The following is a 16,979-nucleotide window of genomic DNA, read 5'->3' as shown; positions in this document are numbered from 1 at the left end:
AGAATAATTTCAGTGCTTAATTCTAATATTTTATCCAGCTAAATATATATTTGCTCTAGCAGAATAGTATGCATATTGAGAGAAAAATCCTGCTTTTCTATTCAGTGTGAAGCATTACCAGCCAGCCAGGTACTGCAAGGCAAAATGGCTCAGGGCAGGTTGGCTCAACCAACTGCTCCTTTTACACAAGAACAATGTTTTCCATTGTTTAACAGCTGCCACATACTGGAGCCTGTGTGCAGGGACACAAGGTGCATATACCGGACCCAAAGCTGGCTGCTCTTTGGTGGTGCAGCAGTCAGTTGCAGTGATCTTTTGCATGGTAGAAAGCAACTTCTATCTGCTGCTATTTGGCAATTCAAGAGGCTTTCTGATCTTCCTTCTCCCATTATGTATCCACATAGCACAGGGCAGGATTTTTGTGCCCTATTTTGCCCTCAATATCTGGCATAACTAGGCAAGCAGATAGATGTGCTTGCATGTGACACAGGAGAGCTGAAAATCAGTGCATCCCATAATGAGAGAACAGAAACAAATGGGTCAGGCTAGAGGCATAGCCTTCTAGTTAAGGTGGAGTTGCATTTTGAGCATAATTAGATGTTTAATTACACAGTTAAATTGAATAGATATATTTGCTTTTAAAAGCAATTATTGATGAAAATAACTTTTAAAAATTTATCCTCTATTTCCTGCACATCAGATTGCTGAGAGATTTGTAGTATTTGATTCTGGTTATTTTCTTTCCTTTGCAAATAAAATACAGAGGAAGAGGCAAACACAGCAAAGCATGAATAACTTTCAAAAAGTATTTGTAAAATATAAACTCAACCAAAGGATAAAAATCAGCATGAGCCAATACAGAACAGTTTAAAGCATAATTAACAGAGTGAGAATAAAGAAACCTTATCAAGGATCCATTAACAAATTTTATTCAGAGGAAAATAAACTATTTTTATAATTAGAAGCCCTTAAACTATATTTCACAATCCAAGTCTGCCTAATATGTGTGTGTTTGGACACATATACATACTATGCATATATGACTGGCTTAGAGTGACCAGACAGCAAATGTGAAAAATCGGGATGGGAGCGGGGGGTAATGGGAGTCTATATAAGAAAAAGACCCCAAAATTGGGACTGTCCCCATAAAATTGGGACATCTGATCACCCTAGACTGGCTTGAAAGTATGATATCATCTTGTAGTTAAGGCATCGGACTCAGACACAGGATATCAGATATTAATTTTGCCACTGACTTCCTCTGTGACCAACTCACTTTGTGCCTCAGTTCTCCATCTGTAAAGTGGGGATAGAACACTGTCATAGAATACCAGGGTTGGAAGGGACCTCATGAGGTCATCTAGTCCAACCCCCTGCTCAAAGCAGGACCTATCCCCAGACAGATTTTTTGTCCCAGATCCCTAAATGGCCCCCTCAAGGATTGAACTCACAACCCTGGGTTTACCAATAATAACACTTTCGCTGTTTTATGTACTTAGATTGTAAATTCTTTGGGGCAGAGACTGAATATTACTCTGTACTCTGTATGGCACAAAGGAACCTTAACCTTTGCTGGAGTATCTGGGTGCTACCAAAATACAAGCTAAGGATAATGTGAAAATGACTGTATATATTTTCATTTTATAAAGCTGAGAAAACAACTCATGAATATTTTTGAATTATACACTGTTTTTATTAAAATATTTGCAAATAGGATTTTTTCTTATTGTTCAGCCACTGTTACCACCATTATTCGGCCAGAGCACTACCCTTTATTTGAGTTTAGTATGCGTTCACCTACCCAGATTATGCAAAGGAGGAGCAGAGCCAATACCTCAGTCCTCTCCTCAGTAATATCTTGGGAGCCTAGCTTTATAATGACAATGACTGTGATTGTGCCCAGGGATGTTTTGATAGCATGGAGATGAGCACAATATAAATAACTAAACTTAGCGGATGCAAATACAGGAGTGATTTCTTTTGCTCTCTCTACGCCCTTCTCCATGTCAGGACAGAGTCATGCACAATCAAGCATTCATAGAACTGATAGCTGAGCTGCTTAGACATAGCCAGAGTGGAGCATTGTAAGTAGAGCTTTAAAGCAACACTTTGATTTCACACTAAGTTTTGACTCCCACCTTTGAAAATCTTGGTTCTGATATTTAAAGCTTAGTATCTCATTTACCTGCACTCTTTGGCACTGAAGCTGTTGTCCTGAACAAGGAAGCCCAATTCTACCACTACCAATATCAGGTAGACATCTAAATACCTTAACTGCACTTGCATATGAAAACAGGGCTATAGTGGAAAGTGTTTTGTGACCTACTGTTGCTCACTATAATATAGTCTTGCTACAATGATGGAATTAGAGATTGGGAGTGAATACATTATTATCTATATTATGCATTTCACTTTCAAAAAGGAATTTTTCCCCGCATGCAAACTTTTGCAGAACTACTGTATAATGCATTGCACATACTAGCCGTGCAGGAAACATCAGTTTATAGTGACCCCAGACTTCAGGTACCTTGAACAATAGAAATCAGATGAAAAGAGAAGTGTCTTAAGACTGAGTTTGCAGGCATTCTTGTAAGAGAATTACTTTATACTTTTGCTTTGTTGCTTTATTTGACATCCGCTTCACATGATAGATCAATGCAGTCTAGTTCCCTTGCCTACTTGTGTTACCGTACAAGGGTGTCTATGAGGCAATACCTCAAAGTTCTATGGACTCACTAAAGATTAGTGGTAGAATTGGGCTTCCTTGTTCAGGACAACAACTTCAGTGCCAAAGAAACATAACAGTAAATGAACATTTAATGAGCTTGGAATTCATGGAGTATTTAGAACAATAAAAGCTTCCAAATGAATAATTGTTTCACTGCAGGAAACTTTTGCATCCTAAATTGCTCAGTGCTTCGACTTTAAACTAGCCCACATTTCTATTAATTAATCTGTGGGGACTGTAGAACAGGCAGTGGACTGGAAAAGGATTCATATAAAAATGTATGCAGCATGGGTAACACTGGAAAAATGAAATCAGAATCATGTCATCATAGGAACCATTATAAGAGATGGAAATTATTTTCATTTGCCTACAACAGTTACAAGCAGAATTGAAATGTAATTCAACAGAATTTTCATAATTGGAATTTGAAAATAGATTTTAGAGTTTTTCTAGGACTTCCACACATAAATCAGCCCTTGCTTGCTGATACATTCATCATGTGTCATTGAACAAAATCAACAAACAGTACCTGCATGTATTATTCCCTGAAACTATCCCTTAGGCATATTACATAGACCAGAATCTCTACCAGTTCAATCAGAAGCCTATGAAAACAAACTAGGACTTTACCATACATTTTAGATATCTACATTTAAGACATAATAAGAAAAATTATGCTCTTCATCGTCGATTTAAGCTCAACAGTGAGGATATCTCATGAAAACTGCTGGTGGAATGAGGAAGTGCAAAAAGGAGTAAGAAATAAGGAAAAAGTCATAAAGTGATGGAAAGTAATCCATCAGAAGAAAGTTGCTGCCTACAGAGCCTTCAAGGGAGCAAATCAAGCTATCAGAATGATGAGAACCCTAACTTTAGGTGAGCTGTATAATGTGTTGAACAATGGTAATCAGATTGCCAGACAGAAAAGATATGTGATCATGTGGAGAAGAAGCAAAAGGAGGGAAGATGGAAGATGCCATTTGTAAGGGATGCAGGGGCAGACTGCTTGTAACAAGAAACATGGCACATAAAAGGTGGCAAAATACTTAGTGAGAAGAACCCTTTATGTGCTAAGCTACCGTTGTGTGAACTGATAATCAATGGCCTGTCAGAAGCATTTCTGTTAAGGCTGCATTTCTGAAAATGGCACCTGGAAAATCAGCAGGTCCAGATAAAGTCGTGGCAGCTATGATCAAAGACTTGAGAGACATTGATGGACACAGTTTGGAAAGAGAAGAAAATTTCAGAAGAATGGAGAAAGTCTATACTGGTACCTATATACAAACAAAAGGTTGCATACAATACTATTCAAAGTAACAAACAATTAATCCTGTCCCACTGCATGAAACTATTAGAGAGAATCATTCATAGTCATACTTGTTGAATAGTGGAGCCCATTTTAGGAAAGGAGTGGTTTGGTTTTAGAAAAGGAAAAGGGATGACAGATTATATGCTGATCAATAGACAGTTGGCCGAAAAGAAGCTGAAGGTAAACATCAAGCAGAGTGGGCTTTCCTAAATTTGGAGAAAACAGTTGACAAATTACCTCAGTGACTGCTGAGGCCTCCACTGAAATTCTGTGGGGTACTGGAGGACCTTGTCCAGAAGGTGATGGTTTTGTAGGATGGTTCCATGACAAAGGTACAGATACCCTTAGGTGCAATGAAGGGTTCTGAGGTGAAGGTTGGGCTCCATCAAGGTTCAGTGCTTATCCATTACTATTCATAATTGTGACAGGCTTCATAAGTAAGCAATTCCAAATAGAATATGGTACAGAGTTAAACTTTGTAGACAATGTTGTGCTAATGGCTGATAGTGATGAATACTCGTCAAGTGATGCCTGGAACAGAGAACTAACAAACTATGGTCTCAAAATGAGCAAAGAAACCACAGAAGTCAGGTGGGGTCTCCCATGGAATCAAGACAGTTGAATATCAACAATTAGGGTCAGTTCCTAAATCAGGTTTCTTTGTTTAAGTTCCTAAAGGGTTGGTTACTGACAAATGGACAAATCAAGAGCAAACTTCAGGGAAGGCTGCTGACTAGGGGGAAGTCTGGTACAAGATAAGTGGAATGATTTATGATCAACAAATGCCGAAACTACTTATGGAACAACAACACAAAACTATGGTAATAACAGCTCTTCTATTGGGATTGGAGACATGAGGGACAAAAGAGCGGCACTTGAGAAGACCATTGCTGGGTCACTTGTGGAATGATCTCATCAGGAATGAGGCCTAGGTCTGCTGCATCAGAGAAAAGCCACAAGAGAGGATGCTGAGATGGTATGGGCATATATGAAGGCTGGATGAAGGGAATCCTATTATGGAGCCATTTAAGACTAGAGTTCAAGGGCAGAGAACAGGAGGACAGTCAAGAAAATGGTGAATAGATTGTGTATGGGAAGATGGTGATATTCTTTCTGCTTTCTGACTGGATAATTTGCTTTTTCCTCTTCTAAATTGTACACAGCAGCTTGTACAAAAAAATGTCTATGATTTCAAAAATCCATTTTCCCTCCACTTATGTTCTAAAACTGCAATTATAAAATTTGTACAGTAGTTTTCAGCCAGATTATTTCTGTCCTCATCTAAACCAATTTCTACCCATTCCTCTGTCTACCCAGATCTTATTTGACCTAGATTACCGAGCATGACTGAGCACCTGCACTTTTCCTTGCTCTTTTCCCTTCCCTCTGCAGATGGTGGGCAACTGTGCAGCAACCCTGCTTCTGTGGTTTGGAAATCGTGGGAGAAGCAAGTTCTCCTGAGATTTCTGGCCCATGAGGCAGAAGAAAGTTGTATGCATTTTGAGCTGTGAATTAAACCATCTATTCCCAAATGATTAATCAGGAAATAACTTCCATTCCACTGAGCGTTGGCAGAACACAAAGAAGAATGTGAATTTGGCAATAGTACTAACATCAATGTATTTTCCAGTTTGTCATACTTCTGTGAACTTGAAATTTGACAATACGTATTCCGTAGTCCCTTCATTTCAGACGACAGATGAGAAAAGCAAACAAAGCTTCTCTGTTTATAGTTTTGCTTATCAAACTCCTTGTACTGAAATTTGCATGTTTTGGGTTTTGTGTTTTTTAGGTTATATTCAGTGGGAGGTCGTGATGGAAGTTCTTGTTTGAGTTCAATGGAGTATTATGATCCTCACACAAATAAATGGAATATGTGTGCTCCGATGTGTAAGAGAAGAGGAGGTGTAGGTGTGGCCACATGTGATGGCTTTCTCTATGCAGTTGGAGGCCATGATGCTCCTGCTTCTAACCACTGTTCCCGACTGCTGGACTATGTAGAAAGGTATCCATTTAGTGTACAATTACATGTGCTGTTTTGGAATGCAAAACAGGTTACAATTGTCTGTATCCTAAAAATTGTAAGAGTTAAGTATGCTTTTTTAACTAAATGACAAGTGAACTCAAAAAAATGTTGTTAACCATATATAACTACTTTAATAAGATAAATATAATCTATTACAATAACAACTATCATACAAAAGTGGGCTTATAGAAAACAATACTTGTGGTGTTTTGTTTCATTAGTACAGGGGTTCTCAAACTGGGGATCGGGACCCCTCAGGGGATCATGAGGTTATTACATGGGGGTTGTGAGCTGTCAGCATCCACCCCAAACCCTGCTTTGCATCCAGTATAAAAGTTTGAGAACCACTGCATTAGTAGCACACTAACACAGAAGCAGAACTAAGGTCTGTTCACATTTCCACTGGAAACTTCTGTATCTAAGGCAGAAATATTTTCTTATTTAAGAGACAAGAGCTCAGCATGAAAGCAAACCTGTAATACCAAATTAGATTTATCAATTTTTAAATTATAGTCAGGCAAGTAATAAAACAAAGCTCTTTAAGTAATGCTGATGCACACTGCACCATGGTGGTTCCTTCAGCAGGACTGTTATTGACTGACACTGTATTTACAGTATATAGCCAGTACTTTGCATTTCACAAGTAAATATTTTGTGAATCAAGAGAGTTTAATAGGACACCAGGGCACTATTAGAGCTATTAAGATCTATCCTGCCTGATTTGCAGATACGCTTCTACATTTAATTGAGGTTTTAGTTACTTACATCGTTTAAAAAAAAAACTAAGAAAATTAACATATCAAAGGTATGCAAAAGTTATAATGCTAAAATGGAGGACTAAACAGGAAAGTGGGAACATACAGAGTTAAAGCTGCCACTCCTTTCCAAGGATAAAGTTAATCAAAATCTTTAGAAGTGGACATGGACATGAAACCCCTAGATTTACCTGAGGCTCATGAATTAGATAAAACAGAGAGTGAAACTGATAGAACACCTTTTACTTTTCTAACATCTGTATTGGCTGTCATATAGGAGCAGCGTTACTTTGGAATCTGAAAAAAAAGAAGTGTGTGAACTTCATTTCTTTATCAGCCACATATGGTTTCTGGTTACTCCCTTATTTCTGGATTGAATTCTCCCCTCACTGAAATCAATGGGAATGTAAGCATGTAACTGAGGGTTGAATTTGTCACTTTATATAAAATGTTACTCTTATCTAATAACCAGGCATTATGAAAGAAGTTGAGGAAACAAATTGTAGTACTTCCTTTTTTTGTGTTGAAATATGACACAACCTAATCTCTGTTAATTTTAATTCACTTTTCCTTCAAAAAAATATGGGCACATCTAATAGTATTTTATGTCATTTCACATACACGTACTGTTTATGTTAAATAAACCCATATCAAAAAAAGTTGTGGGTTAATTTAGTGCACATGAAAGTGAGGAATTTAGAGCACTGCTTTGAGCCAAGCATATTTTAAACAGGTATTCTAGAATCTTCTCCACATAACTGTGACCTGCAACATCTCCATTCTTGTAGTTCTAGACTTTTGTTGCCTAAAAACTGATAATTGTACACCAAACTTATTTGCATATGTAACCTGCACAAGACTTGATTCTAAGCATTTTTTAGACCCAAAGGCACTGACACAAAGAATTACAAAATCATAGAAATGTAGGACTGGAAGGTATCTTGATAGATCATCTAGTCCGGTCCCCCACGCTGAAGCAGCACTAAGTATTATCTAGATCATTCCTAACATGTGTTTGTCTAACTTTTTCTTAAAAACCTCCAATGATGAAGATTTTACAACCTCCCTGTATAATTTGTTCCAGTGCTTTACCATTACAGTTAGGACATTTTTCCTAATGTCTAGCCTAAATCTCCCTTGCTGCAATTTAAGACCATTACTCTTTGTAGTGTCTTCAATGGATAAGGATAACAATTTATCAACCACTTCTTTATATCAACCTTTTATGTACTTAAAGACTGTTGTCATGTTTCCCAGTCTTTTCTTCTCCGGACTAAACAACCCATTTTTAAATCTTGTTGCATTCATCTGTACTTTCTCCAATTTGTTCGAACTCCTTTTCATGTCTTGATTATAGCATTCCTGCATCTCAGAATAATTTTTGGTTTTTTTCCCCATAATATTACAGTCTTGATTCATATTTAATTTTGATCCATTATAACTAGGGTTACCAGATAGCAACTGTGAAAAAACAGGATGGGGGTCAGGGATAATAGGCACTTATATAAGAAAAAGTGTCCCAAAATGAGATTGTTCCTTTAAAAATGTGACATCTGGTCATCCTAATTATAACACCCAGATCCAAGTCTATTACGTTACATTTGTCCTTACTGAATTTCATCCTATTTAGTTCAGGGCATTTCTTCAGTTTGTAAAGATCATTTTGAATTCTAATTTGTCCTCCAAAGGGCTTGCATCCGCTCTCCTTGATCGCATCCACAAACTTCATAAGTGTATAAGCCATTATCCAAATCAGTTATGAAGACATTGAATAGAACCAAACCCAGGATGCATCCCTGAAGGATTTCACTCACTGTGCTTTCCAGCTTGACTGTGAACCACTGATAACTACTCTCTGGATATAGTTTCCATCACCTTATATTATGATCATCTAGGCTATGCATCCTTTGCTTGTGAGAAGGTCATGTGGAGATGGGATCAAGAGCCTTCCTAAAGTCAAAATATATTAAATTTACTTCTTCCTTCCGTCACAAGGCATGTTATCCTGTCAAAGAAGGATATTAGATTGCTTTGACATGATTTGTTCTTGACAAATCCATGTTAACTGTTACTTACCTTATTATCTTATAGGTGCTTACAAATTGATTGTTTATTTGCTCCATTATTCTTTCTGGGTACTGAAGTTAAGGTGATTGGTCTGTTATTCTCTGGATTGTCCTTATACTCCTTTTTATCAATTGGTACTATATTTGCCCTTTTCCATTCCTTGAGTATCTTTTCCATTCTCCATAAGTTCTCAAAGATAGTCATTAATGGCTCAGAGATCTCTTCAGTCAACTCTCCTGAACTCTTTTCCCCTTAGATTTGCTTCCCATTTACCTAACAATTTTCTGAGTTTGCTAAAGTCTGCCTTCTTGAAATCCATTGTTCTTATTTTGCTGTTTTCCCTCCTACCTTTCGTTAGAATCATGAACTCTATCATTTCATCATCACTTTCACCCAAGCTTCCTTCCATCTTCAAACCTTCACGAGTTCCTCCCTATTTGTCAGAATCAAATCTAGAACAGCCTTTCTTCTAGTCGCTTTCTCCACATTCTGTAATAAAAAGTTGTGTCCAATGCATTCCAAGAATTTGTTGAATAATCTGTACCCTGCTGTATTATTTTCCCAAGAGATGCCTGGGTAGTTGAAGTCTTCCGTTACCACCAAGCCCAGTGGTTTGGATGATTTTGTTAGTTGTTTAAAAAAGTCTCATCCACATCTATACTGTCATCCTCAGTTAACTGTATTTTCTAAGAAGGACGTAACTTAGATAGTGCCAGAGCCCATATACTGTACCTAAAAGATGGCAATTTGTGAAATATTTGTTAAATGTTTTAACAGGGTTTTAGTGCCCTCTTAACTGCTTTGCAGTTCATAATAATATTCTCCTAATTTGGTGTTAAAAGAATTATTTGTCTTTACTTTCACCTTCATTAAACTGGTCTCTTAAGTGAAACATATAATTGGGGCTAACATGTATTCACTTAACTGACTTTATTAATCCTATTGACTTCACTGGAACTACTCAGATAAGTAAATTGAGCAGGTTTTTGTACTGTCTAGCTGAGAATTAAAATATTCCTATAATACATTTTTCCTCCTCCATCTTTTTTAAAGGACTGAATGTTTAAAGGACTAAAGACCAAGAAATCTATTATATCTACCAGTATTATCCTAATTGTTGTTAATTATGGGAGGATGGGGATTATAATAATGTCTGAAGACCTGGAAGGGAAAATACACATATGGTAAAGCCCAAAATGTTAATTCTGAATGGATTTTATCAAAGACTCTTATGACTTTTCCTCCAAAAGCACCATATGCCTCTAGCTAATGTTCATTTTACAACCAGCTTTACCAAGGGTGCATTGTGTCTTCACCTCCCAGAGGGCAATAAACTTTAATAGACTCTATGATACAGTATTCTCTTTCTGACTGCAAGGGTCAAGGTGAGTAGTTGAAAAAACAGGCAAGCTAAAAATAAAGAACATCACTGTTTTTTTTTTTTTATAAACAGGTAATCAGGGTCTAAATCGAATGCTTATAGTTCAATTCTGTCAACAAAACACAACTGGAAAAAAAGAGCTCCCTATTTGTAATTGCCTGGAAAATGCTTACATTTTCTTACATTCTTCTGTGAAAAACAGCTGTACATTTCATCTTTGTAGCAATTTCATGTGCTCCAGGGTGAGAGGGGATACCGTAAAAGTTTCTAAATATAGAAATAAATAATTTGGAAGCTGTCAAGTTTAGGGCAAAGAGAGAAGCTACTGAGTTTTTGCTCATATTTTTAACAGCATTATATCCTGAACATCACCTATTTGGGAGTAAATGCTATTTTAAAAAATGGTCAAAATAACCCCCAAATAATATAATTGGTAACTGAAAAATACTGGGTATTTTTATTACACCGCTAATAAAATAATAATATGCAGTATTACTTCCATCTGCAGAAGATTTGGGAAAGATACGCAAAGAAATATAGCTTTTTGTTTTTCTCTAAAACAATCAAATTGATTGGGAAAAGCCCTTACATACATACCAAAATCAGGATAGTTGAAATTGGAAGTCTGATTCACAGTTTCTACTCATCAGGATTTAACATCATTACATAGAAGCATCAAAGCTGATGTCATCAGATTTTGATAAATTTCATAGAGTGATTTTTTTTTAAAAAAAAGCAAGTCTGTGTTTTGACAGAGAAAATGGAGATTTGATTAAAGCAGGTTTGAGCAGGCTGTGCCAGAATGTCTGTCATAGCAAACTAAAGGCAAGTGGAAGAAACAGCTAGCCTAGTGGAAGTAATGGCATAGATAATAAGTGGATACATTTTTCAGAAGTGCCTAAGGCCTAAGTTCATAAAAGTTTTTAGGCACTTAAGTCTGTGCTTAGGTGCCTGAGTCCCAGATTTAGGCACTACTTCAATTCACATAACTTCCACTGAAATCTGTAGGTGTCTAAACTCATTCTGCATCTAAGATTTTTTCAATAAAAAGTTCCCTAGGTGCACGTGTGTTTGTCACTGGGCATGTGCACAGCTGCCCCACTATCTCCCATCTAAGCTTCACAATGATTCGCAAGTCAGGTAAAAATTGGCTGCCTAACTTGCATGTGGGACCCAATCCAGTATGCATACTCAGAGACTGCCTACTGGATTCGACCTCTTAGGTGAGTTCACACAAAACAGAGTGGTGGCAGCAGCTCTCTCTCTCATAACATCTAGCCCAATAGTTAGGGAAGTCACCTGGCATGTGGGAGACCCAGTTCAAGTTCTCTTCTGCCTGATGAGATTAAGGGATTTGAACAGGACTCTGCCACCTTTCAGGTGTGTGCTCTATCCATTGGGCTATGGGATATTTTATTATGAGGCCCCCTTCAACTTTTCTGCTGAAGCTGTTTTCCTTTGGATAAATAATTAAAGAGTCATTGGAGAAGAAGGACAGGATCCTGGGTAGTCATTCTTATGGTTTGGTGCTCTCTGTTTCTCTCTTTCTCTGGCCAAAATGACACTTTAAATATTTCTCCAAGGTGCAATGGCTTCAACAGGAGAGACTGAGGGAGCCCCACATTACAGTATTCCAAAGCCCAATTGTTAGAGCACTCACCTGAGAGTGGTAGAGTCTTGTTTAAATCATGTCTCCTCAACAGTGTATGTGTGTGTAAGGATGTCTTCTGCATCCTTGATGACTACCCAAACCACAGTCTAACATTGATAATGTATGGGGTCCTCCTTCTCATCTTCTCAACCTCTGTCCCCTGACTTCTTGCAAAAACTGCCTTAGGTTCCTAACTCCAAAAAAGGTTCATGGTTGTGGATCAAAAATAGAGACAGGCACCTCCCTGCAGCACAGGCTCAGGTGATTATCTCCATGAGTGGGGCAGGGCTTATGACACACACCTCTCTCTGACATTGCCAATAGGCTGTATAGCTGACTCCTCACCTAGTGCGCTGGTTTTTGTGAATCCCACTCTAAGTTGCCTATCTCTCCCCACTCATTGTATAGGGGAGCATAAGCACCTAACTCAGGCTCTGTGAATCACTGTATTTCTGTGATTTTCTAGGCACCTAAAAGATAAAACCATCACACCACCGAAGTATCTTTGTGAATCTATGGCTAAGTGACTTATTATGAACCTAGCCCTTATTGACTTTTGGTTGGACTTAGGCTTCTAAATTCTTAGGTACTTTTGAGCATCGTACCCAGTCATATTACACTGGGATAAACACTATTTTTTTTTACATTAGATCATTCTTTCTTTCCTTCTTAGTAGTGCTACTTAACATGAGTAATAGTGGCACAATACAGCATGAAACATCTCTTGATTTCTCAGACAGGCTTTAGTGAAGTTACTGCAGAGTTCAGTCTAATTTTAGGAAAAGTAGTTTCCATTATACTATAGAAGGACAGTTTAACAAGTTTGGGTTTCTTTTACATTGGGCCAGATTCTGCCATTCTTAGTCATAGTCATGTTAAACAGCATCTTACTCTGCAAATAGACCATTTATTTCCAAGGGACTACTCCCAGAATAAATTGCCATTCAACATAAAAGTATCAGAATCTAGCACATAATTATTTTTTTTCTGCTGCTGAAAAGATTGTTTATGATAAGATGCTTGTAAACAAGTTTTTTAAGGACAGATTTTTTGTAAATATGGATATGAGCTAATACCTAGAATTTCATTAAGCTTGCATCTTCCTTTTTTCTTGTTCAGATATGATCCAAAAACTGATACTTGGACAATGGTGGCTCCATTGAGTATGCCTCGAGATGCAGTTGGTGTCTGTCTTCTTGGTGATAAATTATATGCAGTGGGTGGATATGATGGCCAGACATACCTGAACACTATGGAATCATATGACCCTCAAACTAATGAATGGACGCTGGTACTTTTAAACTTGTTTTATTTTTTTTTCACAATGAATTAACGTTCGTAAGTAGCTGACACTGCCATAGCTGTAAAATTATGCCTAATAGCAGGACCGGCTCCAGGCACCAGCATTCCAAGCTGGTGCTTGGGGCGGCATTCTGCAAGGGGTGGCGGTCCCTGTTTTGCCCCCAAGCAGCACGCCGAATTGCCGCTGCAGAGGGTGGGGGCAATCCGTGTGCCCTTAGGGCGGCAGGCGCATTTCCGTGGTGAGGGCAATTTGGCAGCAGCTTCTATGTTTAGCTGCCCAGGGTGGCTTCAGCTAAATATAGAAGCTGCCACTGAATTGCCGCCGCCGCGGAAACGCGCCTGCCGGCCTAAGGGCACACGGACTGCCCCCACGGACAGCGGGGGCAATTCAGCACTCTGCTTGGGGCAGTGAAAACTGTAGAGCCGGCCCTGCTAATAGGTCAACACCTATTATGATACAAGTTTCCCCAGAAGAAACAAGAAAAAAGTCTCTCCTATGAAACCAAGAAGAGACAGATAAAATCGTTGCTAAAAATATTATCTAGCTATGCTTTTAATAAAGTTTTTAATCTGTCTAATTTTCAGTTGCAATGGTATTTTCAGTCTGAATTTTCAGTATACTGGTTGAAACTGAATCTGTAGTTGTCAAAAATGGCTCTGGTGTTTTGTTTGGTGACACATAGGTCATGCAGATTTCTTTCTGGGAAAGCAGTTTGTTCCATTTTTTTTACCATGTAGAGTTTTCTATTCACTCTCTCCTACCATTGTCTTAATTTAATGGACACTATGAAATACAATGAATGCTGAAGTATAAAAAAATGTGACTTGAAATATGGAATATACAGCTGTGGTATGATGGGTGGAACTAAGCTGATGGCAGAAGAAACATAGACTGGCATGATTTACGAATGCTTGAATATTTTGGAGACACATAGCAATGGCTTTCTAGTATATTTTGGAAAAGTTCTGTTTCTTATCACTCTGTCTCTTTGTGTCATCACTTATTGCTAATGAAAATACCAGCATATGATTTATTGATTATGCATCCTGTGATATGACAGGCCAATGAGGAAGAAAAATTTCAAAAAGGCATAAAGGTATAACAGTCCCCATAAAAAAGTCTGAGCAACTGGGTTTTGTAGAATTCAGTAATAAGAAAGCTTTCTGATTTTTAGTTTTTTCTGGAGTAGCCATTATGATGGTGCTAGAACAATGAGTGAACCACCTAATCTTCCACAGGCCATGCCGTTGCAGCCCCACCCTCCTACAGCAACTAATTCTGTTCATGGGTTGAAATAGCAAGCAATAGCCCCATTATCCTTGCATACAGAGTAGGAGTCAAGTTAGGAACACTGGAGCCACATGGTTTTGAAACTAGTAACCCTGACTTTTACACATCTGGCTCCTGCCTGCTTGGGATCAGACTGGAGACTTTCTCCACAGTATTCAGAATATGGAAGGCTTAGCAACTGTTCTCATCCTACACCTCATGCAGCCTCACCAAATGAATCAGGTATTGCAGAAGTCTTGCTTCAACCCTCTGCACTGTGGGTTAATTTCACCCAGAGGACAATCAATGTATGTGAACATTGATATAGTTATCTTGGGAATTCTTTTTCCTGGTTAAAAGTTGTCTTCACAAATTGCTATGGAAAGCATGAGTGAAGTATCGCACAGTCTAGTAATCTGATAAATATGTGTGCCTGTGCATATATCAGTGCACAGACACCTGTTTTTGTCAAAGTGAAATTTTTTCTAACTCTGGATTTTAAAAGATTATAAAACAAGAATTGAACTGTATACTTTAGGATTTTGTTGTGCTTTAGTGTAATTAAAAATAAATCTTATTGTCTCCCACTGATGGATACAAGATTAATGCGGGTACTTCCCACTAATCCTCTTGGGAATGTCAGGCATAAATCCATTAGGCCTTAATTCTACCACCTTTCCTCATCCTGTGTAGTATCTTTCCATTGAATGAGATTACTAAGTATAATAGACATGAGGAAAAGCGGTAGAATCTGGTCCTTAATTAATGAGGTGAGAATAGACTTTACTATGTTCTTATAAAAAAGAACAGCGAATCAGCATAGTGTCACGTCTTTCTTCGTAATTATTGTCCCTTAAAATTCTGGTGTCACAGACTGACCTAAAATGCATGTTTAAGAAAGATGGTCTTGCTGTTGAGGTGCTGGACTAAGAGTCAAGAGGTCTGTCTTTAACTCTAGGCTGTGACATCTTGTGTGACCCTGAGCAAATTACTTATTCTCACTGTACCTCAGTTCCTCACATGTAAAATACTTCTTTTCTCCCGCTATTTGTCTGTTTAGTGGTAAAGCTGATTCTGCCATCTAACACATATTGCATAGCACTGTATTCCATCATGGAATGTTGGGGTTTGTATGTTACATAAATTTAGCTGGCAGAAAAACACCTCAAGTGGACTCTCAAGTGTTACCTTAAAATACCACAACATTTAAATCATTGAGACAAAATAGTGTTATTACAAGAATTTGTGGCAAGCACATAGTAGCAGAAGCTATGAGTCATCACTGTATCTGGCAGTTATTGCCATTAAAATGTAACTTTTGCAAAGACCACAGCAGTAGCCCAATCACTTTCCATCCTAAGTATAAATGGACACTGGTATTGCAAATACCAGTTTTGATAGCTGTGGGGAAATGTAAACATTGCTACACTGTGTTAAATGTCTTTCAAAAACAATAGAAAGCAAGTCAGTTCCATGGAAAATATTTCATGACATATTTTATATACTATGCAAGAATAAGAGAAAAGCAGTTAATCAAAAATAATCAGGAAGGGAGCTATCCCCTAAACCCAAAATGCTAGTTTTTTTAAAATGAATTAGTTGTATTATAGTAGGGGCTATAGCTCCCAGCTGAGATCGGAGGCTCTGTACAATATACAGATAAGAGATAATCCCTATTCCAAAGAATTTACAACAAAACAGACAAAAAGCTTGCTCAAAATCAAACCCAGACTTCTTGAGTCCCAGTCTAGTGCCTAATCGTAAAACCATACTGCCTCCCTATCCTCCTTATACTTTTAGCTGAGTACTGTATGATAAAAGCAAGTAGTTTGAAAATTACAGTACTACGATATCACTGAGTTCTGTCTACTTTTGGTAGTTCAGCTGCTATTAATGTTGACAGTTCATGAATAATATGTGCCACAATACTTCTGCCATTTCTTGTGTGATTTTCTGTTAATTTGCATATTTTTTAATGCAGATGGCTTCCCTAAATATTGGAAGAGCTGGTGCCTGCATCGTAGTCATCAAGCAACCGTGACTTTGTCAGCACTGCTTTGGATTTTACTGACTGTGAAATGTTTATTTTTCTATCAGACAACAAGAATGATAACTTTGTGAAAAGAAGGATTTTCATACTCTGTTGATCACAAAGTTGAGGAAATTTGAAAATGGGAAAGATTAAGGATTTATTCCCTGTCCAGTCATTCGAAACTGTTCAGTCAGTGAACAAGAAAAAATCAGTCTGTTGTAGGAGCAAATGTGTAAACGTACCGCAGTAAGTTCAGGTACTGTTCTTGAGAATGTGTACTGCAGAGCTGCATAACTGGAAGCACCCAGGGCTAGCTCTTCATAAGGAGCAGAAGGGATAGGAGAACAGTTTTCATGAAACAAAGAGGTTTGACTGTGGAACCATCACAGCACATTCATTTCCTTTTTCAACTTTGGTTTTATTAATAGGAAAAGTAGACATAACGTGATGTTTTTCTG

At 37.9% G+C, this 16,979-nt stretch overlaps 1 protein-coding gene across 1 annotated transcript in view; it reads left to right on the top strand.

Moving 5' to 3' along the window:
- The window catches only part of KLHL1 (kelch like family member 1), a 480,042-nt gene extending 463,462 nt beyond the window's left edge, over positions 1-16,580 (top strand). The window contains 3 exon segments of the mRNA XM_030566357.1: positions 5,830-6,042; positions 13,037-13,208; positions 16,471-16,580. Coding sequence (XP_030422217.1) covers positions 5,830-6,042; positions 13,037-13,208; positions 16,471-16,530 — 445 coding nt within the window. The 3' untranslated portion in view covers positions 16,531-16,580.
- The last annotated feature ends 399 nt before the right edge of the window (positions 16,581-16,979 follow it).

Source organism: Gopherus evgoodei, chromosome 1 (genome assembly GCF_007399415.2).
Source record: "Gopherus evgoodei ecotype Sinaloan lineage chromosome 1, rGopEvg1_v1.p, whole genome shotgun sequence".
NCBI lineage: Eukaryota > Metazoa > Chordata > Testudines > Testudinidae > Gopherus > Gopherus evgoodei.
This window is presented reverse-complemented; position numbering and strand designations above follow the sequence as displayed.